Source organism: Musca autumnalis, unplaced genomic scaffold, assembly GCF_047663935.1.
Source record: "Musca autumnalis isolate F117 unplaced genomic scaffold, ASM4766393v1 scaffold_3, whole genome shotgun sequence".
Taxonomy (NCBI): domain Eukaryota; kingdom Metazoa; phylum Arthropoda; class Insecta; order Diptera; family Muscidae; genus Musca; species Musca autumnalis.
The window spans coordinates 204,244,770-204,271,099 of NW_027411866.1; the positions used below are offsets into that span (position 1 = coordinate 204,244,770).

A 26,330-nucleotide genomic window follows, 5' to 3' on the forward strand; every position below is an offset into this window, starting at 1 on the left:
AATTATTGCGGACGCTAGAGTGATTACAACAGACGGACAGACGGACATGGCTAGATCGTCTTAGAATTTTATCCTGACCAAAATATATATGTACTTTATAGGGTCGCAAATGATTAGTTCGATGTGTTACAAACGGAATGACAAACTTAATATACCCTCCATACTATGGTGGAGGGTATAAAAATTGGAGCTATAGCAAAACGATAACCGATGCTAATATTTCGCAAAGCGCTTTTCTACCTATGAAGAAGAAAAAAGTCAAACAAATAGGTTGGTAAATGTGCCTGGAGCCTTTAAAACATGTCATATCGGCCGGTATCGCTCAATGGGGACTATACCAAAACGCGAACAGATATTGACAAAATTTTGTTCAGATGTTCTCCATCCACCCTATAGACCAATTTGCAGCCAAATCGGTTGAAAAATTAACCTAATACGTAAAAGCGATCACCACCGATACGTGGCGGCTATAAGAAACCGCGGATCTATGTGGCCCATATTTATCCACATATGACCCACAACTATATAAGAAACAGTTTTGGAGAATTTTAGTAAGTTAAGTCCTTTACATTAACATTTATGAGTGAAGTTCCACTAAAGTGCCCATATTTCGCACTGTGCCCAGGTTGTAAAAATCTTATAACTAACTTTCGCTTTCTTTACTCCAGCTCCGATGAAAAACTTTCCACTCAGTCCAAAGGTGTGTTTGTTATTACTATGGTTTTTTTTTCTATTCCTTTCTAGATATAAACCTATTTATAGAAAATATTGTGTAAATTTTATAAATGTTATGGTATTTTGATTCACATCTTTTGAATGTTGAAAATAATCTTATCCTGCCTAACATCCTTTAGGCTATTTTGTTAAATGTTTACACACAACACATTTAAATCAGTTTTCAATGTTTCCGTTTTCTTTCCAGTTGACTGAATACAACAAGGCGTATTTGATGTTGAGTGGATTTTTTTTATGGATTATAGGATTTGATTTAACGACTTGGAACGTTATGGTTATGGAAATAAGAAAAATTGTGTTGAACATTTTTATTTGCAACACAATATTGAAATGTGTTGTTGCCATTGTTAAGATTATCTTTGTGGATGTTTGTAAAAAAGTTAACGGAAATGTTATTTTATCTACAATTTCTTTTTCTGGGCCCACAACAAATACATTTACATTTAAAACCGATTTAAGAAAGGAAATTATAGCGGCAACAGCAATAGCAAAGGAAATATATATTTTTTAAAAAGAAAATTGGTAGGGAATGTTATTTTGATTAGATTTAAAAATTAAATTGTTGTGATGAAAAATATGATGTGGGTGGAAGTAGCAGGAATTCTTTTTATAATTTTTACTAAATACAAAATGAAATGTTATTTGTTTATAATGTTCTCACCTACTTTTTTCATTTCAGGTTATATAGCCCAAAGTCGACCACGTCAGAATTCCGTATTTGTGGGACCAAGTCCAAATCAATTCCTAATGCCAAGACCGCCACGTAAAACACGTTCAGCAATGGATTTACATTCGATGATATTGGACGAGACGGCAGAACAAGTGTAAAGGTGGGAAAGGGGGAGAAGGGACTAAGATGTCTTATAACCTAGAAATAATGCAAAAAGATGATATGAGAAATAACTAAATTAAAATACTCATATTCAACTATTAACTGATATTCCTTTATACCTAAATTAATTGTAAGATATTAAATATAAAAAAAATGAGAAAGGGAAAGAAAAAAGAAATGTATGACAAAAATACTCTCACTTGTAAATGACCACCTAAAGTCTAGACTTAAGATACATATTTACATATATACAAAATAATTTATATGAATAATTTGTTTTTTTATGATTTTTCTATAATTTTAATTTATTTATTTCATTTAGCTGTCATTATTTAAATAAGTGATTTCAAGTATAAATTAATTTTAAATTAAATTTAATTTTAAGACTCCTACAATTTCAAAACTTTTGGTATAAAGATCTTTTATATGTGGACATTATAGGTAATTTATTAAAAATGTGTACTAAAAACAAATAAGAAAGGGACATATCCAGACGGAGTTGATATGCCCATTATCTCTGAGCACTCACTAACTTTCCGCTGATTTTTTTTAAATAATTGTGAGGTTTTGTAGTCGTCCGGTCATACATATGTACATACATTGATGCCCATAAGAAAATACCAGAGACTGAAATACAGAGGGTGTGCCTAATGGAACAGACCCATAGGTTTTTGGCCATTCTGTCAGGAAGCATGAACTTGCATACAAACAAGTGAAAAAGTATCAGTCGGCTTTGCCGACCTCATCTATGGACAAAATACGAGGGACACTAAAAAACCTTCAGGCCTACGCAACACGCAGTGTCGCCAGGCGTCATTTGACATTTTTTGTGGAAAGTTTGTCAGTTTTTAGTCTAAGCGTACTTGGACAGTTTGCTACAGTGACTTGAAAAAAATCACTTTGCAAAAAATGGAATTTACATGTGAACATCTTCGCCCTATAATTTTTCGACAATGATAATCACGACAAGAGTGCATCGATCAAGTTAAATCTGTGTATGTCGATCGAATTTAACAGCAGTTTATACCTTCTTTTTGTGGACTTTGAGCGAGCTTCGACACAATATCCAGACCAGCACTATGGGATGCACTGAGCTCCAAGGGAATCCCAGATAAAATTATAAGCCTCATTCGCGAATTATATACAGATGCGAAATCCAGAGTACGTTTTAAAGGCGAAGAAAGCCTGCCCTTCGAACTACACTCAGGGGTGAAGCAAGGATGTGTCCTTTCGCCCACACTGATTCTCCTACTACTGGATTGTGTAGTGTACTCCAACAAACCAACATCGAGGCTCCACTGGGAATATGCTGGTCCGTAAACGACTTTCTCCATGACGTCGACTATGCTGACGACATCTGCCTTTTTGCACATAGCTTCTCCGATATCGAACAAAAGTTAGATCGACTGTCAGCTATTGCGAATTATGTTGGCCTGAAGATAAATTCGAAGAAAACCAAACTAATGCGGATCGGTTCTAATAACACAGCTCAGTTATCGCTCCATGGGCAGCTTATCGAAGATGTCGACCGCTTCTCTTACCTAGGAAGCACAATCTGCAAAGACGGAGGTTCAAATGCCGATATTACCGACAGAATCAACAAAGCTCGGACAGCTTTCCACTCTCTACACAAAATCTGGAGAGCAAACAACTTATCAACAAAAACAAAGATCAAGATTTTCAATATCTGTGTAAAATCTGTTCTTTTGTATGGTTGCAGTACCTGGAGTACAAAGCAGGTCTCTCTTAGGAAGATTCAAGCCTTTTACAGTAGATGCCTGAAACAAATCCTGCGCATTTTTTGGCCTAACTGGGTAACTAATGAGCAACTTTACGTGATGGCGAACTGCAATCCAATAGAACATGAAATCCGCAGACGCAAATGGACATGGATTGGGCACATTTTGAGGAAACCTCCTAGTGAAATCTCAAGACAAGCTCTAGATTGGAACCCACAAGGCCATCGAAATCCTGGCAGGCCTCGAAATACATGGATCCGTGTTGTGAAGAAGGAATGCCTCTCTTGCAATCTTCCCTGGAACCAAGCAAAAATTCTAGCTAATGATCGACAAAGATGGAAGGAATTTCTAGACGCCCTATGTTCCTCGTGAACTTTTATATAATTTGCAAGTTTATTTTAAACTCTGTAACTTTTTATAAATAAAGGAAATATAAATGTCGATGAAGGATCATCCTATATCACAAAGAAAAACTGGCTTAATGAATTGAATCGTGGCTGACACTCGCAAAAAATGAACGTCGTGAGGGTTGCCCAAAATCGGCCGTTGTGCTAGAAAAAAAAATTACCGTGAGATAGAGGCATCCTTGGGCATTTCTTCCATCAACTAAAATTTGATATTGCATGAACACCTGGCCGCAAAAATGGATTTTTCTCGCTGTTGTTCATGGAGGAAGACCTTCGAAGCAAATGGCCCCCTGTTTCTTCGGCACCGTGACCGTGTGGTGACTATACGGCTTGAGATATGTAGGACGGTTAATTCTGAGTGTTACATTACAATTTGTTTGCCTGAAGGCAAATCATTCTGCATCATGATTCAAACCAGCGCCTGTTTGACCGCACAGAACGTGGAATTGATGGGTAATGCGCCGTACAGCCCTGACTGGGGATCCAATAACTTAAGTTTATTGCAGCACATCAAGGAAAAAGGCGTGGTCAACGATTTTCGTCGCCAGAAGATGCTGTGAAAGTGTTCAAAAACCATATTTTGGAGGTGTCTCAATCAAGCCACTATAAACAGCCCAACACATGGTCGCATATCAAACTGTCATGTCAAACTTTTCCTAGACCAGAGGGTTTTTAGTGTCCCTCGTATAATCGATTACCGGCTTCGCAACCAATATCCTTTCCCCAATAATTGTGTATTAGGGAATGTTGTGCCCTTTTTTCGACGTATGAACTTGCCGACAAAAATATATATTGAATTTGAACTTCTATATCTAAGAAATGGTAAAACCTACGAAAATGTCATGAAGGTCAATCTTGTGGAGAATTTTCACAGCTACAACATTTTCTTAAGGCCCATTTACATAGGACACGCGGTTTCCAAGCAAAATCGTGAAAACCTAAAGAACGCCTAAAAATGTGAACTTAAATCGCGATTTATTTAAAAATCCCTCCGGCGATTTTTGTTTCTTGATATTTCTCATCTATGATCATTGCAGTTTCAGAATCTGCGAAAACTTCGCATGTGTAAGCACCTTCCATTTAAATTTGGTTAAGGCACACCGTGATATGTTTGGATTAAAGCTCAAAAGTGTTGTCGATGTACCTGAAGGAATGCATCGGCAAAGACCATTTTGGAAGTGGACCTAACTATGGGACTACTTTCGTTTCCATAGATAGCTCGCACTCTAGTTATTTCAGTTGGTCATAGTAAAACTTAGGGGATTTGGACCACTATGTCAAGAAGCATTGCCACGAAAAACATAATATTGCTATAAACATGGCCACAAGGAGTAGCATCGGTATAATTTTCCAAAGGATCATCGAACAAATCCTGAAATACAATTAAAACAAAAAGGGGAAGACCGACCACTTTCAAAGTTAGTGAAAATTTTTAACTTTTGGGGGAGGTGCCGGAAGGTTTGCAACGACATTGCCCATTTTCGAACTTGAACTAAGTTTGGGTAAATTTTGGACGGAATCAGCTCATTCGCTCCAGCCACTACACTCGGTTTGGACTTATCTGTTGCAGAGTACAATCTGTTGCAACAAAAATCAAAATGATTCAAACTGCACTTTTCCGAAATTTTTTGTGGGAAATATCCAAAGGTGTGGATTGATATAATCCACGTTCGAACCTGATCTATATCTGGTAGAAATATTTCGATGTGCAATCTATGGACCAACTCGGTTACAGACTTTAAGAATTATCCTGAACACAAATTTTGCGAACATTTTCGAACTTTTGTGGGAGAGGTACCGGAAGGAGTGGACCGATATAACCCATCTTCGAACTTAAACTAAGTTTGGACAAAATATTACGAATGCCAAATTTTGGACAGAATCGGTTGATCAGTTGGAGAGTTATCGTGTGCTAGAGCAAGCCAGACAGACAGACAGAAGGACGGACATAGCTAGATCAACTCCAAATTGTCTCAAACGGATTTCATCCAATCATACTTTGGGTCTAAAACCATCATGAGGCACATTTTACCCGTATGATTTGAAAACCTTAATGGGCACTTCGCGTTTCTGATTCCTGGGATTGAACTGAGCAAAAAAGTTCACTGGGCCTATGTCTATGATGGCAATCGAGCCTCCCGATTTTAACTTAAAGTTTTTTATTGACGTTTTGTGGATATTTTGGCATATAACAGCCAAACCATTGAGATTTGCGATCCAGCACAAAGAACAACATTTTAGGCAACACAATAATTAAGAACTCTCTAGTACATCGCAAAAGTATTGGAATGCTCCTTCAGACAGTTTTGGCCTTGAGAAAGTGCACATTTTTCGGTCAGCATTTAAACTGCATCTTAAGCGAAAATTTTGAACTTTAGAGAAAGAGTTACTAGAAGAAGTTATCTCATATAGCCAATCTTCGAACTTGATTAAAGTTTGAGAGAAATATTGCAATGTGCTAAGTTTGGGCCAATGTCAGGGCCACAAAGGGTAACTTCGGTAAACATTTAGAAATGGTTCTCGATTAGCCCATATGCACCACGAATCGGATACGCAACTCGTCAGTATTTTTTTCTAAAGAAGTATTGACTTGCCCCGAACCAGTGTAACGGGTTTTGTCGTTGGCGCCTGAAAAACCCACTAAACCTTACGAAATGGGGTAAATATTTATTGATGTAAAACTAGTTTATAATCTGCAAATGCGATAAGATGTGTTACAGGATAATATCGGCTAACAAAGGAGGACTCGCAATGTCGTTGACCAGAGGCTTGGATGCAGGCAATTCTTGGTACTCAGATGCATATGATTAGTAGGCGATTGGGTGCTTCATGTTTTGATGGGGCTGAGTTGCAGATGATCGGGAATTCTACGAGTCGTTGATCGGAAACTATACGTTATTATTCCATTGAATGGATAGGGTTTGAAGATGATCGGGAACTAGATGGTTCGTTGTTATTGCAGCAAAGCAAATATGTTCATTCGTATAATTTATTTTGGTTCTTCTGTATCCAGATTCAAACACTGACTGCGTCCATAAATAATCAAGAGACAGGTGTGTGAGGTTAGCTGGGCAGCTAAACAAATGCTGCTTGTCGTGAGGTCCCAGTCCACATGCAGAACATGTTTTGTGTGCAATCAATTCGGGTCCAATATGAATTGAGGCGGCTTCATCGTCCTGATTTTACTGGGCTAAAACTACTCGTGTTTGCTTTGACAACTGGCGTTCTTTTGCTGCGATGGCTGGGGGACGGTCCCCGAGTACGCATTCGCACTGTACCATTGAATCAGTGTACATTCTATTCAAGCATGCCTGATAGGCTCGTTGATCGTGCGGTTCTCGCTTATACCTATGGACCTTTATCTCTCCAGATCATGAAGATCCCTCCTGACGTGCATGGGTCGGGTAAGCCTGTCTACTAAATCGTTGAATGGATACTCACAGCGGTAACACCCAAGCATGTAATGCATCAACAACATCTTGTTGCGTTGATGTACCGGTACTGGTGTCAAGGGGAGGCACCCCTTGCAGTCCTCAGGGGGACATTCTGGCAGGTTTGAATACTCTTCCACTGCGTAGCGTATAGCTAACCACAGACCGGCATATTGCTTGATAAGAGATCAACAAGGTTTCATTGTCAGCACCCCAAGTGCTATCAGCCAGCGACTTCAGAACCTTGTTCCTACTTCTGATATTGTCGCAAATAGTTATATAAACATGCTGTCAAACGTTACACCCAATATCTTGGGGTAGTCAGTTGTCGAAATCAGGACGCCATCGACCAACATGTTTAGGGGCAGTTTCATTTCATCCGACCAGGTGGTGAACAGTGAATTTAGCTGCGGATACTTTCATATCCTCAGATGGAAGAACTGCACTAGGTCAGCTATGTAGACATTTAACCTATCACATATCTCGGTGCGCCTGAACCAACTTTAAATGGAAGGTGCTTACACCTGGGAAGTTTTTGTGGATTCTTAAACTACAATGATCATAGATGAGTAAAATCAAAAAACAAATCCCAAATGGGTTTTTAAATAAATGGCGAATAAAGCTTACATTTTTAGGGTTTTTGAAGTTTTCACGTTTTTGCTTGGAAACCGCAAGTCCTATCAAAATGGGATTAGAGAAAATATTGTATATGATATTTTCGTAGGTTTTACCATTTTTTTTTTTTTTTAATTTTTGTTGACGATCGTTTGGCTTAAGGTCATTAAAAAGCTGTTGATATTTTTGTTGTTAAATTATTATTTTATTTTTATCCAATATTTCAATTGTCTTCGACAATCATCTTCAGGGATCTGTATTTTAAAAACACACTTTTTCATTACAAGTTAAATATTAAATGTAACACAATCAAATTACATGAATTTTTGGAAGAGTATCCGTTCCTTTCTAGTGGTAACGTCAAACTAAGTTTTTCTTTCGTCCGTGTTTATGCACTAAGTTTCTATACATATGCGCACAGTGGTCTGTGTCTGTTTTATAATTGATTCTTTTGTCATTCGGTATATTAATAATGTGCAGCATCTCTAACGTAATGCGTCTTTTATAGTTATTTTCCGTTGCTAGTATCTCCACATCTTTCAAATTGGGTTTATGTCCAGTTAATGTACAATGCGCTCCTAATGCTGTCTTCTGTTCTACAGGTTTGTCAGGTTTTTGATCGGACTTGTGTCCAGAAATTCTTGTCTTCAGTTTGGTTTTTGTCGTGCCAACATATACCTTATGGCATATGTTGGTTTCGTCCCCATTACATCTTATCTTATATATTAAATTGCACCTGTCCTCTTTTTTAGTCTTTGTTTTTGTATTGCTGAACATATTCTTAACATTGTTATTAGTTTTTAAAGCTAGTTGGTAGTATTGTCTATTATATGTGTTTGATTTGCATAGCCGCTCGGAAAATCCAGGGATGTACGTTATTGGTTTGTATTTTCTTCCTTCTTCTGTTTCTTTCTTTATATGCTTCGTTTTGGAATGTTTGATTAAATCGTTAATGGTTTTGTGTGGAAATTCATTTTTGGTTAGTATTTGGCGTATTTTCAGCTCATTTGTGGGATGAAATTCTGGGTCACTTATACTAAATATTCTATTGATGAAGTTTGTAGCTGTGTTTATTTTTGTACGTCGTGGGTGTTTGGAATGAAAATTGATCAAACGTCCAGATGCCGTTGGTTTTTGATACCAGTCTAACTTAATAGTATTGCCTTGTCGAATAATGACTGCGTCCAAGTACGGTAATTTATTATTTTCTTCGAGTTCGTGCGTAAATTGTATGCTCTTATCAAATGAATTTAATGCTCTTAAAGTATTTTCGACTTCCGTTCTCTTCACTATACAAAATATATCATCTACGTACTTGGTAATTAACTTTGGTTTCGTCGTCAGTTTTTTCATTGTAGCGTCTAATAACTCCTCCATTACTATGTCTGCAATTATCGGTGACGCTGGAGAACCCATGGGAAGCCCCTTTCTTTGTTCGTACACCTTGTCTTCGTATAAGAAATATCGTGAGTCTTTTATGCAAAGAGTCAGTATTTCTAAAAATAAATCCTTGGGTATTTTTGTGCGTTCTTTGAGTACATCCCATTTTTCATTAATCGTCTTTACAGCTAAATTTATCGGTACGCTTGGGAAGAGAGAAATTACGTCAAAGGATATTAAGATTTCATCGTCGTTAATGTTTATATTGCCAATTTTAGTTCTAAGATCTAACGCGTCCTTAATGTTAAATGTCGAGTCCTTTGTTAGATGTTTGAGTATCTCCACAATATACTTTGAAAGACCATATACGGGTGAATTTATCGAGGAGCAAATAGGTCGTAAAGGTGTTCCATCTTTGTGGACTTTCGGGAGGCCGTAAATCCTCGGTGCAATCGCTGTGTTTGTTGTTAATTTGTTTTTCTCGATAGCGTCTATAATATTCATGTTGTATAATTTGTCAATTAATTTATTATTTTTATTTTGTAGTGCCGTAGTTGGATCCCTTTTTTGTCTTCTGTATGTGCACATGTCTTGTAGAATATTTTTCATTTTAGTTTCATAATCATTTTTATACATGACCACAGTCTTCCCTCCCTTATCTGCATTCAATATTAATATGTCTTTGTTTTCTTTTTTTTTTTGTTATAGAAGTTCCAATTGGGACAATGCACACTGACTGAATCGCCTCCTTAAAAAACAATGCCACGCATGGTGTGACTTAACAAACTTTAAATAAAAACCGCTTACATCTGGGAAGTTTTTGCGGATTCTGAAACAGCAATCTTCATAGATGAGAGAAATCAAAATACAAGAAAAAGTTTCTGGATGGTTTTTTTTTTAATAAATCGCGGTCAATGTTCAAATTTTTAGGTTTATTTTAGTTATCGATTTTGCTTGGAAACTTCAAGTCCTATCGAAATGGGGCTAAAGAAAATGTTGTACTGATATCTGTCTAGAGGATTGACTTTTATGATTTGTTCCTAGATTTTAACTTTTTTGAGATATAGAAGTTCAGGTCACACTTTCAGGTTTCCACGATTTTGCTTGAAAACCTTTTACTTACTTACTTAGCTGGCCCATTACAGAACATTTGTTCCATAGATCGAACTAAGAAAAGATCTCCAATTCTCTCTGTTCGGTGCTTCGCTTTCATGAATACCGCGCCCTGTCTTGTCACTTGTTTGCGCCATATATTCTTTGGCCTGTCAATTCTGCGTGCACTGCAATGCGGCCCGAATTAAAACGCCTTTTTAGCGGGTTCATCATCGCTCATTCTTATGATATGGCCTAGCTAACGCAATCGCTGCATCTCGATACTTTTATCTATACTGATGTCGTTGTATAGCTGATACAGCTCGTTGTTCATGCGAAGTCGATATTCACCGTTAACGCAGATTGGTCCGTAGATCTTTCGAAGAATTTTTCTCTCAAACACGCCAAGCACTGCCTTATCTGCTTGCGCAAGTACCCAGGCTTCGGAACCATACATCAGCACGGGCAGTATCAGTGTTTTGTAAAGCGTTATTTTTGTTTGACGAGTTGTGGCTTTGTTTTTGAAGTGCTTACTTAAGCCAAAGTAGCATCTGTTGGCCAATACAATTCTTCTTTTTATTTCACAACTGATGTCGTTTGTTGTGTTTACGGCGGTGCCGAGGTATACGAAGTCTTTTACTACCTCAAAATTATAGGAACCAACTTTAACAGTTGGTCCGAGCTCAATGGACGCATTGCGCGTCAACACCATCAACGTGGTCTTCTCGCCGTTTACCGCCAGACCCACTTTAGAAGATTCTCCTTCGATCTTCATAGAGGTATCGGTTACTTCTTTTACTGATCGTCCCATGATGTCTATACCATCAGCATAAGCAAGTAACATGTGGCTATTGGTGTAGATTGTGCCACTTCTTTTGACGTTTGCCTCTCGTATAACCTTTTCTAGCAGGATGTTGAAAAAATCACACGAAAGGCTGTCTCCTTGCCTGAAACCTCTTTTGGTACAAAACTCTTAGGGGAGGTTCTTTCCTATCTTAACTGAAGATCTTGTGTCAGTTAGAGTCATTTTACAAAGCCGAATGAGCTTTGTGGGGATACGAAATTCAGACATGGCTTGGAATACCTTTGAACGTAGCGGGCTGTCGAAGGCTGCTCTATAATCGACAAAAAGGTGGTAGGTGTCGATCTGCACCTCTTGGGTCTTCTCCAGGATTTGCCGCAGGGTAAATAACTGGTCGGTGGTGGACTTGTCAGGTCTAAAGCCGCATTGGTAAGGTACAATTATTTCGTTGACCATGGGCTTTAGTTGTTCGCACAATATCCCTGACACTATATTGTAGGCGATAGGGAGAAGACTTATGTATGTCCCAATAGTTGTAGCATAAAGTCTTATCTCCTTTCTTATGGACGGGACACAGGATGTTCAGGTTCCAATCGTCGGGTACGCGTTCTTCCTGGCAGGTGGAGCTAACTAGCTTATTAGCGTGCCGCCTTCGGTTTTAAACAGCTCGGCTGGTAGGCCATCTGCTCCTGCTGCCTTATCATCTTGGCCGGTTGGTATACATTCAAAACTATCTTCTGGAATTGGATCTGTGGTATCTTCGTCGACTTTGCTCTTCCCATATCCTTAGCACACTATCTGTATCAGTTACCCAACTACCTTGCTGGTCTCTACAGGAGGGTGTGCCACTGCCAAAGTTTGATGTTTCACTCTTTGGTAAAATTTTCGGACTTCATTCTGTCTCCTGTACATATCGATTTTTTCACACTCCCGCTTTTCCATCTCTCTCTTTTTCCTGCAGAAAATACATTTCTCCTCTCTCCTTTTCTCCCGATACCTCTCTTGTGCGCTACGCGTTGCTACCGATTGTAAAGTAGACCTATATGCCGCATTTTTCTCTTCGGCGGTAGCGCGACACTTCTGGTCATACCATCGATTCCTGGTTGGAGGTCTCTGGTATCCAAGTACTGATTTTGCGGCTGTTTGCATGGAGTGGGCAATGTTTTGCCATTGTTCTGATATGTTATCGGTACGAGGAGTGCTTTGATTAAGCAATGGGATCAGTTGAGTGGAATATGCTGTGGCTATCTGTTGTGATTGCCGCTTACCGATGTCCAACCTCCGTGTTGTGTCTATTCGCACTTTGTTTGCTACGTTTAACCGGGTACGTACCTTGGCTGCAACACGGTAGTGGTCCGAGTCTATGTCACAGCCGACCAAGAAGAGGGCACACAAAATTCAAAATATTTGCAACTTTTGACAGTGTGTTAGTAACGTTGTATGCACGCATGCTGCAAAACAAAAACAAATCAAAACATTTGTGTGTTCTTTCGTTGCGTTCGGATCGTGTGTGTGAATTGCCGAAAAACTTCGTAACTTTAACAATACCAAAGCACGACATTGGTCTATGTTTGCACCTCCAAACGATCGTACATCCAACACGCTCAATGCACGTCTTCCATCTATCACAACGTGATCAATTTGATTTCTTGTTCTTTGATCTGGCGACAGCCAGGTGCCCTTATGAATATCGAGATGCTTAAATCTAGTTTCTTGCAGCTGCAACGTCCATCAGCCTCATACCATTGTCAGGTGTTTCACTGTGGAGACTGAATTTCCCGACTGTTGGGCCAAAGATATTCTCCTCTCCAATTTTGGCATTAAAATCACCTAGTATAATTTTGATGTCATGGGCATAGCAACGATCTTAAGTTTCTTGTAAGCACTCGTAAAATATAGCTTTGGTCTGTTCGTCCTTGTCTTAGTGGGAGCATGAGCGCAAATAAAGCTGATGTTGTAGAATGTTGCTTTTAATCGAATTGCAGCTAGTCTTTCATTCACTGGGGTGAAGCTGGAGACCACATGTTTTAACCTCCGACCAACTACAAATCCGCAACAAAACTCATGCTTTGTGTCATGGCAGCTATAATAAAGTTCGTCACCTTTAAGAGCAGTACACATTGTCAGTTTTGAATGTCGATATTTCGCAGTTATCGATAACTGTCCAACAGTCCAGCAACCACAAAACATTTTGCGGTTGCATGATGAATGACAAAAATAAACGATCACACTTAGGAAGCACCTACAAAGCTGTCATTCAAAACAGGCAATGTGTACTCAGCTTTAGGTGTTATTGTGACACCTTTCCCAATCCATCGTATTTCCTGTATGGCAATAATGTCGGCCTTATACATCTGCCAATGCGTAAACTGCACCTTCTCTATATAAAGTGCGAACATTCCAGGTGTAGATTCGCAGATTATGGTCCTTAAAACGTTTGCGGGGGTCGTCAAATTTAGAGGGATTTGTTTTTCTTTTCTTTTGTTTTTTCATAGTAGACTGCTTTTTCTAGGGGAGGGTTACTAACCCGGCGCCCAAACCCAAGTTTTTAACGTTCTTATAGGTGAACACGCGGCACATTTTAGCTTACTACCTACGCCAGGTGACACCACGGGGAGGTCAGTGTCCAGTTGAGATGAGAGAGGGACCAAGATAAATCCTTTGCTATGTTAAAGCCGGTCAGGACCGTTCTTGTTATCCTTCATCCATTTCATAAATTTTGGAAAATTTATTTGTTTTTCTTACCACAACATACAAATGGCATATCCTTTTGTTTCTCACTACTTTAAAATAAATTAAAGTAGAGATTACATCAGCAACATTTATTTACCATAATATCCAAAAAAATATTTTACTATTTAAAAAATGACAGCTATTGAATTGAATTTCGAATTTTTTATTTAGTTACCATCCTCATCAAAACCAACCAACCATCTGTATAAATTTCAACATAATAAAATGAAAATTGCTCAATTACAAAACTTTGTATATTTATACTAAACCTCACCATAAAATTAGTTATTTCTTCTTTTGTTTAAAACTTCACGTCTTTCTTTTCTTATTCCTCTATTCCACAAATTAGCGTGAGCAGTTCATGAAGAAATGAAAACTGTAAAATGGCTTTGTTTTTATTATGGTGAACGTAGTCTTAACGTTTTTTTATACACTTAAAAGCGTTTATTTGCTAAATTGACACTATACCTAATTAATTTAAGAGCAACGAAGGATGCATTACAATTCTTACTTCACTTCTCTCTTCCTCTTTGAATTTGCTTGGTCATTGATATTTAAAGAAAACAAAATAGAAAAAGTATTGTTTTAATAACATAGACTCTAATTATCCCTTGAACTAGGAAGAATGTTATATACACATTTATTTTTTTGTATACTGGAAATATTTTCAAGTATATGCCAAACAAGCATTTTTATGGAAATTAAAATTTGTAATAAAAGTAAATATGTTTTGTTTAATAAATCATTTTTTACATATAACCATACATTGTAAATTTCACAAGATAAACCCATTTTAATTTATTTTAGACTTAAATCCCATCAAGCGTTCTGCTGGTTTAAGGGTTAATCCGAAACTAATCATCAAATATAAATTGCACTACATTTATCTACAATTAACATCTAACTATTATTACTTTATATGTATTTTTTACTGCTCTTACTACTACAATTATACACATTTTCTTATTCTTACTTATCTATCTTAATCTAAAAAAAACTATTCTATAATTACTCATTAAGACTTTATGACACAATGAAAAGTTATATCAGATCTACAACTTAATTGAAATTTTATTTTTGTTATCTTTTACACAAAAGAAAGAAAAAAACTTAACTTCTTCATAAGTTAACACTGACAAAAAACATTACTATTACGATTGTTATTTCCACTGTAAAAAAGGCAACAGTTTTATAAAACTATAAACTATATTTGGATAAATAATGTTAAACTTTGAGGATCAATTTCTTATATAAGAACATAATTAAATAAAAATAAAATATGACTAAAAATTAAATATACACAAAAATGAAAAATGTAGAGAATAGAGAACAGTTTAATATTATGTCTTCAAAATGTTTTGGAACAGCAATTTTGCTGTAATAAAAAACCACCCGGCCAATTGATAATACGGTAGTGACAAATATTAAAGTCTACGTAACCGATTGGCTATCATGTACATACCCTGTAGGAAATGTCAATAGTGAATCTATCCTGACTTACTACTGACATTGTCAACAGTCAGTAGTACAAATTTTAGACAACTCATGCACTTATTTCCTATAGACATTTTGTATGAATGTGACATTGGAGGTAGTGAGTCAATAGAGACACTGGATGTTACGTGTTAATAGTTCATGAAGGTCCATATTGGTACCAAAGTTTCACCACTAGGTTTTTGGTATATTTGGAACTTTTTGGCACACGAGGAAAAAAAGCCTAACATATGTCCCAGACATGGTTTGCACTGAAAAATCCATCACCAGAACATCACCAACATCTACAATTTCCTCAGTCTTTTAAATCTCCATTATAAAATCTAGTTTTGTTTATATATCACGATTTTGAATATTCAACACCTAATTTTAATCTACTTAAAGCCGATAGAAAGGAGACAGCATGGATCGATAACATCACAGAATGGACTGCCATACGAGACATTACAACCCTATTGTTTAAGACTAGAGATAGAGAGGCGTTTGCAGATATACTAAGCAATCTATAAACAAAAATATTACAAATATTGTATCCATATGTATTTATAAAAAAATATTTGTATTGGTCGCTAACATTCGGAAAACGAATTAGCAAATAAAGAAGAAAAGCCGATAGCCGTAGTCGCTAGTGCTTTTAGCTTTAAGTTTATTATAATTTTTAATTATAATAAATATTTAAATAAATTAATAAATGATTTGCAGCAAACATATATTTGTTTGCAATCAGTCCCAAACATAGCATGTTTGGGTCCTGCAAACAACTATATGTTTGGGAACAAACAAATCATATGTTTGGGTACAAACAAATATAAACCCAAAAGCCACAAAAAACAAGTAAGAAAAGCTTTAAGTTCGGTCGGACCGAACTTTTTATACCCTCCACCACATATTTCAGCCATTTCGGTGGATTAATGTGGCCACAACCTTAAAAATACCGAAAATCGGAAGGTACCGTTCTATGGGGGCTATATGATGGCGTGGACCTATACTTACAAAATTCTGGGGGAAAGTTTTATACGCCTAAAGAAGACTAAATACCAAATTTCAGCCATCTCAGTGTGATAATGAGGCTAAAACGTTCAAAATATCGAAAATCGGGAGATATTGTATTATGGGGGCTATATCAACACGTGGACCTATATAAACATTTTATGGTAGAAATATTTCTTAGCCTCTGGAAACACAAAATACAAAGTTACAACCGGGTCTTTGGTCAAATGGGTCTAATACATTCAAAATATATTAAAATGACGCGTACTTTATAAGGGGCCTTATGTGGGGGCTATACCAAAACCTGGACCTATATAACCCAACTTTGGTATGAATGTTTGCCGGCCTCTGAAGACACAAAATACCAAATTACAACCAATTCTGTGGTCAAATGGGTCTAATACATTCAAAATATATTAAAATGACGCGTACTTTATATGGGGCCTTATGGGGGCTATACCAAAACGTGGACCTATATAACCCAACTTTGGTAGGAATATTTTTTGCCCTCTGGAGACACAAAGTACCAAATTACAACCAATTCGGTGGTAAAATGGGCCAAATATCTTAAAAATTCCTTAAAACGACGACGCGTCACGCGTCATTTTGTATGGGGGCTATACGAAAGCGTGGACCTACAAAGCCCGCTTTCAATACCAAAAGTCCTACGTAAATATAACATATTTTCCCAAAATTTCATCAACATACGTCAATCCGTTCGGACGCTAGAGTGATTTCCACAGACGGACAGACGGACAGACAGACAGACGGACAGACGGACGGACATGGCTATATCGATGTAGAATTGCACGCTGATCAAGAATATATATACTTTGTGGGGTCTACAATGATTATTTCGAGTAGTTACAAACGTAGTGACAAACTTAATATACCCCCATCCTATGGTGGAGGGTATAAAAACAAACGCATGAAGCAGTGGACGCTTTCTGAGAGCAAGGGAGCATATACACACATTTATAAATGATGGTGGTTTATTGAAAGGCATAGAAAAAAAGCAAAAAACAACAGATAACAGACTTTAATAAAAGAAAAACTGAATGAAATGATTTATAAAAAGTCGCAATTTTAAAAAGAAATAATTATATAGAAACATAACAACATAATTAATACCATATTTTTATTTTCCTCTTTACCGCATACACAGCACCAAAGCTTCTGCGTCTCCTATTAATCCATACATCCAGCTCTTTGCGTATTATAAAACAGCATTCCGCAGCCGCGAGAGCCCTGTTGTTACTCTCTTTGGCAAAAATCCTCTATCCACCCATAAAAAATATGTTCTAACATAAAAAATATGTAGGTACCCCAACCAAATAAAATTGAGATATCTTACAAAATGTTGCAAACATATATTTGTTTGGACACAAACACATTCTGTTTGGATCCAATCATATTTCTAACATATATTTTTCTGCGTGTAGGTTTAAAGGCTAGATGAATAGTTTTTTTTTCCTTTATTTATTCCACTTGGGAACATAGGGTATCTACAAGTTCATTCCATGAAAAATGACAAATCATTTTTATTTCATTAAACGACAGGTTTATTTTTGCGATGTCCGTTGTTAGCGTTCTCGCCATGTATTCTTCGGACGTCCACGTCTTCTGTTGCCTTGTGGGTTCCATTCCAAGGCATACCTCGCGATGCTGTCGGGGGTTTTACGAAGAGTATGGCCCACCCAGCTCCACTTTCGTTTCATTAGTTGTTTGCCAATAGGTATTTCGTTCGACTTTCTCCAGAGCTCGTTGTTTGATATTGTGTTAGGCCAGAATATACGCCAAATTATTCGCAGGAATTTATTGATTTGCGTTTGTAGTTTCCGAAGTATTGAGTTGGAAGTCATCCATGTTTACTTACTTACTTAGCTGGCCCATTACAGAACATTTTTTCTATAGGCCGAACTAAGAAAAGATCTCCAATTCTCTCTATTTGTTGCTTCGCTTTCTGGAATACCGCGCCTTTTCATCTCATCATCCACTTGTTTGCGCCATCTATTCCTTGGCCTGCCAATTCTGCGTGCACCGCCAAGCGGTCCGTGTTTATACACCTTTTTAGCGGGGTCATCATCGCTCATTCTTATGATATGGCCTAGCCAACGCAATCGCTGCATCTCGATACGTTTAACAATATTGATGTCGTTGTACAGCAGATACAGCTCGTGGTTCATGCGACGTCGATATTCACCGTCAACTCAGATTGGTCCGTAGATCTTTCGAAAAATTTTTCTCTCAAACACACCAAGCACTGCCATGTCTGTTTGCCCAAGTACCCAGGCTTCGGAGCCATACATCAGCACGGGTAGTATCAGTGTTTTGTAGAGCGTTATTTTTGTTTGACGAGATGTGGCTTTGTTTTTAAACTGCTTACTTAAACCAAAGTAGCATTTGTTGGCCAATACAATTCTTCTTTTTATTTCACAACTGATGTCGTTTGTTGTGATTACGGAGGTGCCGAGGTAGACGAAGTCTTTTACTACCTCAATATTATAGGAACCAACTTCCACAGTCGGCCCGAGCTCAATGGACGCATTGCGCGTCGACACCATCAACTTGGTCTTCTCACCGTTTACCGCCAGACCCACTTTAGCAGATTCTCCTTCGACCTTCATAAAGGTATCAGTTACTTCTTTTACTGATCGGCCTATGATGTCTATATCATCAGCATAAGCAAGTAACATGTGACTATTGGTGTAGATTGTGCCACTTCTTTTGACGTTTGCCTCTCGTATAACCTTTTCCAGCTGGATGTTAAAGAGATCACACGAAAGGCTGTCTCCTTGTCTGAAACCTCTTTTGGTACCAAACTCTTCGGAGAGGTTCTTTCCTATTTTAACTGAGGACCTCGTGTCAGTTAAAGTCATTTTGCAAAGACGGATGAGCTCTTCGGGGATACCAAATTCAGACATGGCTTGGAATACCTTTGAACGCTGCGGGCTGTCGAAGGCTGCTTTATAATCGACAAAAAGGTGGTAGGTGTCGATGTGCATATCTTGGGTCTTCTCCAGGATTTGCCGCAGGGTAAATATCTGGTCAATGGTGGACTTGCCAGGTCAAAAGCCGCATTGGTATGGTCCAATTATGTCGTTGACCATTGGCTTTAGACGTTCGCACAATATCCCTGACACGATCTTGTAGGCAATAGGGAATAGACTTATGCCCCTATAGTTAGAGCATACAGTCTTATCTCCCTTCTTGTGGACGGGGCACAGGATACTCAGATTCCAATCGTCGGGTACTCGTTCTTCGTGCCAGGTGGTGCTGACTAGCTGATGAATACACCTTATCAGCGTGTCGCCTCCGGTTTTGAACAGCTCGGCTGGTAAGCCATCGGCTCCTGCTGCCTTATTATTCTTCAGCCGATTTATTGCTGTCTTTACCTCATCTTGGCTGGGCGGTATACATTCAATACCATCTTCTGGGATTGGGACTGTGGTATCTTCGTCGTCTTCGCTGCTATTGGATACCAACAGTTTTGAAAAATGTTCTTTCCATATCCTGAGTACACTATCTGTATCAGTTACCAAATTACCTTGCTGGTCTCTACAGGAGCATGTGCCTGTACCAAAGCCTTCAGTTTGATGCTTGACTCTTTGGTAGAATTTTCGGACTTCATTCTGTCTTCTGTACATCTCGATTTTTTCACACTCCCGCTTTTCCATCTCTCTCTTTTTCCTGCGGAAAAGACGTTTCATCTCTCTCCTTTTCTCCCTGTACCTCTCTCGTGCGGTACGCGTTGCTACGGATTGTAAAGTAGCCCTATATGCCACATTTTTCTCTTCGGTGGCAGCACGGCACTCCTGATCATACCATGGATGCCTTGGTGGAGGCCTCTGGTATCCAAGTATGGATTTTGCGGCTGTTTGCATGGCGTGGGCAATGCTTTGCCATTGCGCTGATATGTTATCGGGATGAGGAGAGCTTTGATTAAGCAATTGGGCTAGTTGAGTGGAATATGTTGTGGCTATCTGTTGTGATTGCAGCTTACCGATGTCTAACTTTCGTGTTGTGTCTGTTCGTACTTTGTCTGCTACGTTTAAGCGGGTGCGTACCTTTGCTGCAACATGGTAGTGGTCCGAATCAATGTTTGCGCCTCGGAACGATCGTACATCCAACACGCTCGATGAATGTCTTCCATCTATCACAACATGATCAATTTGATTTCTTGTTTTCTGATCTGGAGACAGCCAGGTGCCCTTATGAATATCGAGATGATTAAATCTGGTACTGCTAACTACCATGTTTTTTGCAGCTGCAAAGTCTATCAGCCTCATACCATTGTCAGATGTTTCACTGTGGAGGCTGAATTTCCCGACTGTTGGGCCAAAGATATTCTCCTTTCCAATTTTGGCATTAAAATCGCCTAGAATGATTTTAATGTCATGGGCAGGGCAACTGTCATATGTTTCTTCTAAGCGCTCGGAAAATATATCTTTGGTCTGTTCGTCCTTTTCTTCAGTGGGAGCATGAGCGCAAATAAGCTGATGTTGAAGAATGTAGCTTTTATGGGAATTGCAGCAAGTTTTTCATTCACTGGAGTGAAGCTGGATACCAGATGTTTTAGTCTCCGACTAACTACAAACCCGCAACCAAACTCATGCTTTACGTCATGGCAGCTATAATACAGTGCGTCACCTTTAGGTGTTGTTGTGACGCCTTTCCCAATCCATTGTATTTCCTGTATGGCAGTAATATCGGCCTTCTACTTTTCAAGTACGTCTGCCAATGGAAGACTGCACCTTCTCTATAAAGAGTGCAAACATTCCAAGTGCAGATTCGCAGATCATGGTCCTTAAAACGTTTGCGGGGTTCGTCATGTTTCACTGCCGTATAATAATGTTGTTTTGACCCATGATGATAGTGATTTTAAGTGATTTCTTTCTTGGATCAAGCTCCAGGTATTGTCGGATATCCAGGTTTTTCTTTCTCCAATATCCAATTTTATCCTCTGCTATGTTTCTTAGAACATTACATGTAGTTTCCCATGAATAGCTGTTGTTGGGCAAAAAGTTATCATTTATTTCTTGTCTCAGTCTTATTGGGGTTTGTAAGTTTTTGGACCTCAAACCGTTTTCTTAATCCCTGTGTATTGTTTCTTCTATGGTGTCTCTTCAACTTTAGTCGGATATGGGCTATGACCAGTTCGTGGTCGCTGTGTATATCTGGGCTTCGTTTTGTACGGACGTCTGTTAAGGAGCTTCTCCATTGCTTCCGGATACAAATGTGATCTATTTGGTTTTTCGTGTTTCCATCTGGCGATGTCCAAGTATATTTGTGGATTTCCTTGTGCGGAAATAGCGAACCGCCTATGACGAGGTTAAAAGCTTGGCACATCGCGATAAAATGCTCTCCATTATCATTTTTTATTCCCATACCGTGTTTGCCCATTATTTGTGTCATTCCTGTGTTTTCAGAGCCAATTTTGGAATTGAAGTCGCCAATGACTAGTAACATGTCCCGACTAGGGACTTTCGCTATAGTAGCGGTCAATTGTTCGTAGAACTTGTCTTTATTTATACTCTCAGCGTCTTCTGTTGGGGCATAACATTGAACAATTGTAACACATTTCCTCACTGCAGTATTGAGGCGTGTCGTCAAGATCCTATCACTAATCGCGTTCCAAGATTTTAATGTATTTTTAATTCCTCTTGAGAGTATAATTCCGACTCCATTTTCCCGTCTTTATTCTTTGCCACTGTACAAAACTAGACTTCCTTTTGCTGTTATAAACTCCCCATTTTGAATCCATCCCATTTCACTTATCCCTAGGATTCCGATGTCAAATATTTCCATTTGGGTTAGTGTTCTTACATTCCAAGTTCCTATTCGTTTCATTTTCCGTGTGCCAAAGTTCGTCAACGTTACGGGTGTTGTTATTTCATTCATTGTAGACATTTCGAAAATCGATTAAGTTTCAGGTCCACTGTACCCTAGAACGGTAGTGGGGCTGCCACCTTTAAGCCACCATTCTGGCTTTAATTGTATTTATTGGCTTTTCACTCCGGCGCCAATTACTCGCCGTGTCACTACAGGGTTCTCTGGCAAACTCGGGAATTTGTGGCGTTAATAGCCCCCGAGACTCTCCCCCCGTAGTCGCTGAGCTGTCCGCGACTGCTTATTTAATTCGCAGCTACCCAATATATCTACTGGGCTTTCCACTATCCGCAACCCGTGGACGCATCCGTTAGCATTCACCCATGCTTCCCGACAGGGCGGAAGATGAATAGTAGTACAATTAAATTTACGAAAACCACTGGTTTTCAAATGTCCGTGCATAGCGTATACGTCAAATAAAGTCCACTGGATACGTATTAAAATTGATATGAGAAATTGTGTGAATTTCGTAAACGTATTATAAGATAATGAACTTACCCAGCAAACCAATCGTAACGAAATCGGAACAAAAATCTGAGGTACCTTCCGAGTCTTCGTAAAGAAAATATTTAAAAATTGTATATGCGAATTTTATAACCAACAATTTGGTTTTCGTTTTTGCTGTGCGAATGGAAATTTGTTTCGAACATATCGATCCAAATTCGTACCGAAATCGGAAGAAAAACATATTCGAAAGGCAATTTACATCCGACATTCACTCCGAAATCTGAAAGAATTTCCCTATGAAAAATCATATAGAAATCGGAACGAAATCTAAACGATTTTGCTTCCGAAATTGTTCAGATGTGTCGGACATCCGACATTTGGTTTGCTGGGTAGTTTAAACGCTTCTTTCTGTTAAAATTGTATATTTTATAAAAGAAAGTAAAGATTTTTTATGCAAATATGTGTAGAATAGTAACCCCATATAGAGGCGGAGATATTCGCTTTGAAATAAAATGTTGACTTTTTATCCAAATAAATTTTTTGCTCATTCCGACCCTTGAATATTATCCGACCATCACCAAAATCAATAGGCTTCTTCCCCTCCGGTACCTTCATCAACACCGAAAATTTGGTTACGATCGGATTGACAGACAGACGGACACACATAGCCAGATCGACTGAGCTCGTGGAAACATTTTTGTATATACATATATGTGTGGGTCTACGACCATTATTTCGATCCGTTACAAACTTTTTGGCCAAAACCAAACCCCCCACATAGTGGTGTAGGGTATAATAAGGCACATTTCCGATATGGGGGTACAAGGTTTAAATACATAGTTCAAAAAATGTACACCTATTGAAAGTTCTCTATTCTCTACCAAAAATTTATAAAAAAAATCTAATATTTATTTTTCTCCTTAAAATGAAATCACTTTACACCGAGAAATATAACAAACAAGAAAATAATAACACAAGTACAACATAACATAGCTCTAACTCTAAATCTTAAAACAGAAATTTACTAATTTTTTACAATTATTTATTTTTCGAAAACGGAATTTTTATTAAACTTAAAGCACTGCTGTACACAACACGAACACCAAAATTTCTTTACCAATTCTGACTACCGGTGAGGCAGTGCTTAAGGGCAATGGCATGAAAGCTTTACTACAACAAAATTAAAAACAAATGAAAATAAAATTTCATATACAACAAAAACAAGGAAATTACAAACATATAATTAAATAAAAATGATTATACGAATAAAACTAAATATACAAATTAATAAAATATCATAATACGCCAAAGGTAGCAAACGTACAATAAAAATAGTTGATGTTTCTATAAGTCAAACGAAAACTAAAGTTGTTAGAAGTAATTACAAAACTGAGAAAATTCATGCAAAAAATAAAGAAATATTTTTGTTGGACATATAGATACAACAAACATTTTTATTGTTTGCTAATTAATACTATATCAAAAACTAAAATAATAACTACTTTTAAGATAAATGTAAGTTTCTGTCAAGTTATGGAATTTTTGTAGTGATCTGTACAATGTAAAATTGTTTGTATGTAATGTGTAAAGTGTAGTGGAAAATAAAAATAATATTCAAAACAATTATCCATATAATAAAACAAAAAAAGGTGAAATTATTTAAATATTTAAATAGTTCTAAGCTAACGAAAAAAAAACATTATTTTTAACAAACATAAATATATTGAGAGGTATATTCTATTTTACATACTCTTACATACATACTGTTATTATTATTAAAAAATATGTGAAAATCAAAGAAACTATTTATTATTCAAATAAAGAAAAACTATGTCAAACAACGATAAAGCCCAAATGCATTTTCACTTAAAGGGAAATTGTTTACAGGACCAAGAAGACAGTCAGAAACTGTATTTTTATATTCTATATTTTATATTTTTATTTTATATTATACATTTTATATTTGATAATTTATACTTTAAAGTTTATATTTTTAAAGAAGAACAAAAGTGCAACAAAATTAGTTTAAATGATACTTGGCTCCCTATTTGGCTATTATCTCCAGCTTAAAATCTGAGACCATCAACTTTGGCAAGCGTGGTAGTTGATGATAAGCTTTCAATGATTGCTAAACGAATGAGAGTGACTTTATTGAAATTTAGTTTTGCTTAAGCACTTCATATGAGAAGCGAGTTTTTACAAAATATGTACATGGTTGCATTTTCATTCATAAGATTCAAATATTTAAATACTAGCAAAGTCCCGCTACTTTGTATGCAGAAATGATATGAAAGACAAATCGCTCATTTACTCAAGGAGTGGCATAACTCAAAAAACGCGTTTTCCGAGTTAGCAATTTCTATTTTTTCTATGACTTCTACTTTATCTTGTGTCAAATTTTCACACTGATATCTCTAAAATTCGACGAGTTACAGCTCATTTACTACGAGTTTCGCATAATTCAACACCAAATTTTTCGAGTTTATGAAGCACTAAAACACTTCAAATCTTGATTGATCTTGCACAGAAATTTAGCACTGATATGTGGGAAAATATGGCCCTAGTAGTTATTTTTATCTTTTTAAGTGGGGAAGACAAATTTTAATAGCCAACCAGAGAACTGCGTAAGTACCTGATTTTGACACTCATAAGCCACATGCTAAAAAACAAGCGTATGTGCGGCTTGCTACTCTAAAAAATAAATGCAAGTGTTGCTTGCCATTCTCAAAATATGTACGAGTGTGGCTAGCCACCCAAAAAATAAGTTATTTAAAAATGGATATTTTTTGACACTTGCGTATGCTTTGCCAAGTAGTTTTAAATACGCAATAACATGTTCTGTTTTACTTTCTTGCTCATTGCACATCAAGTATTGTTTTCAACCCTTGTAATTCAACCGATTGTCTCGTGCTCTTCGAGAGAGTGAGAGCTAAGATCATTTTCTAACACTGATTTTCAAACGTTAAAGGAACATGCAAAAGTCCGTGTTTAGACCAATGGTGTGCACGGCCATCCACTGGTGGTTTCTGTAAAATACTCTTAATTTAATTAATTCAACAACACTTGGGCGTTTAAGTATTTTTTGTAATAATTAATTTGTATCAAGATTTTAGGTAACTTAAGTGCTTAAACATTTTTAAATATGTAACGAAACAACAAGAAGAATTAAATATTAATTCGCCCTTAAATTTTCTCTTTTCCTATTTTACTCACCATTGGTTTAGACACACAAATTTCTAGGGAAATTAAATTGAGTTTTTTGGGAGAGAGCGGAGAGGAAAGAGCTCCTGAATACTCTTTCCTACCCCCTACACGCAGAGAAAAAAATATGATTGATCCAACAATATTCGAAGAGCAAAATATGTATTCTAAAGATATTGTTAAATTCCAAATGTAGTATTGTGATTCCAACAATTGGGTTTTGTTAAATCCAAAAATAGTTTTTGTCAACTGGACAATAGTTCTCTCTTTTCTTCGTCAATTTTTTCTCTTCTCTCGCTATTCGATGCCGTGTTGAAAAAAAAAACAATTATGGTGAGTTGTTTGTATGACATGATGCCTTTATCTTTGTTTTTGTGTGTATGTATACCAACAATGAGAATCTTGTTTTTATTTGTTTCTGTTTTGTTTCATTCTTCTATCTTCATTGTGCTTTGAGGTTTGGTGTTATACCGGAGTTTGTTATGGTGTTTAATTATTCCTTATGTTGTGGTGGGTGCTTGTGGCTTTTTGTTTGTCTTTGTT

The 26,330-nt window shown here is 37.3% G+C and overlaps 1 protein-coding gene and 1 long non-coding RNA gene across 3 annotated transcripts in view; one reads left to right on the forward strand and one right to left on the reverse strand.

Moving 5' to 3' along the window:
* Nucleotides 1–24,434, forward strand: part of LOC141398746 (uncharacterized) — a 640,964-nt gene extending 616,530 nt beyond the window's left edge. For both annotated transcript variants that reach the window (XM_073976365.1, XM_073976366.1), the window contains exon 7: nt 1,415–24,434. In XM_073976365.1, coding sequence (XP_073832466.1) covers nt 1,415–1,563 — 149 coding nt within the window. In that variant the 3' untranslated portion in view covers nt 1,564–24,434. The remainder of the gene's footprint in view (nt 1–1,414) is intronic.
* LOC141398747 (uncharacterized) overlaps nt 1–26,330 on the reverse strand; it is a 99,354-nt gene that overhangs the window by 52,131 nt on the left and 20,893 nt on the right. The window contains exon 2 of the long non-coding RNA XR_012411704.1: nt 1,397–1,603. This is a non-coding gene — a long non-coding RNA (uncharacterized lncRNA). The remainder of the gene's footprint in view (nt 1–1,396; nt 1,604–26,330) is intronic.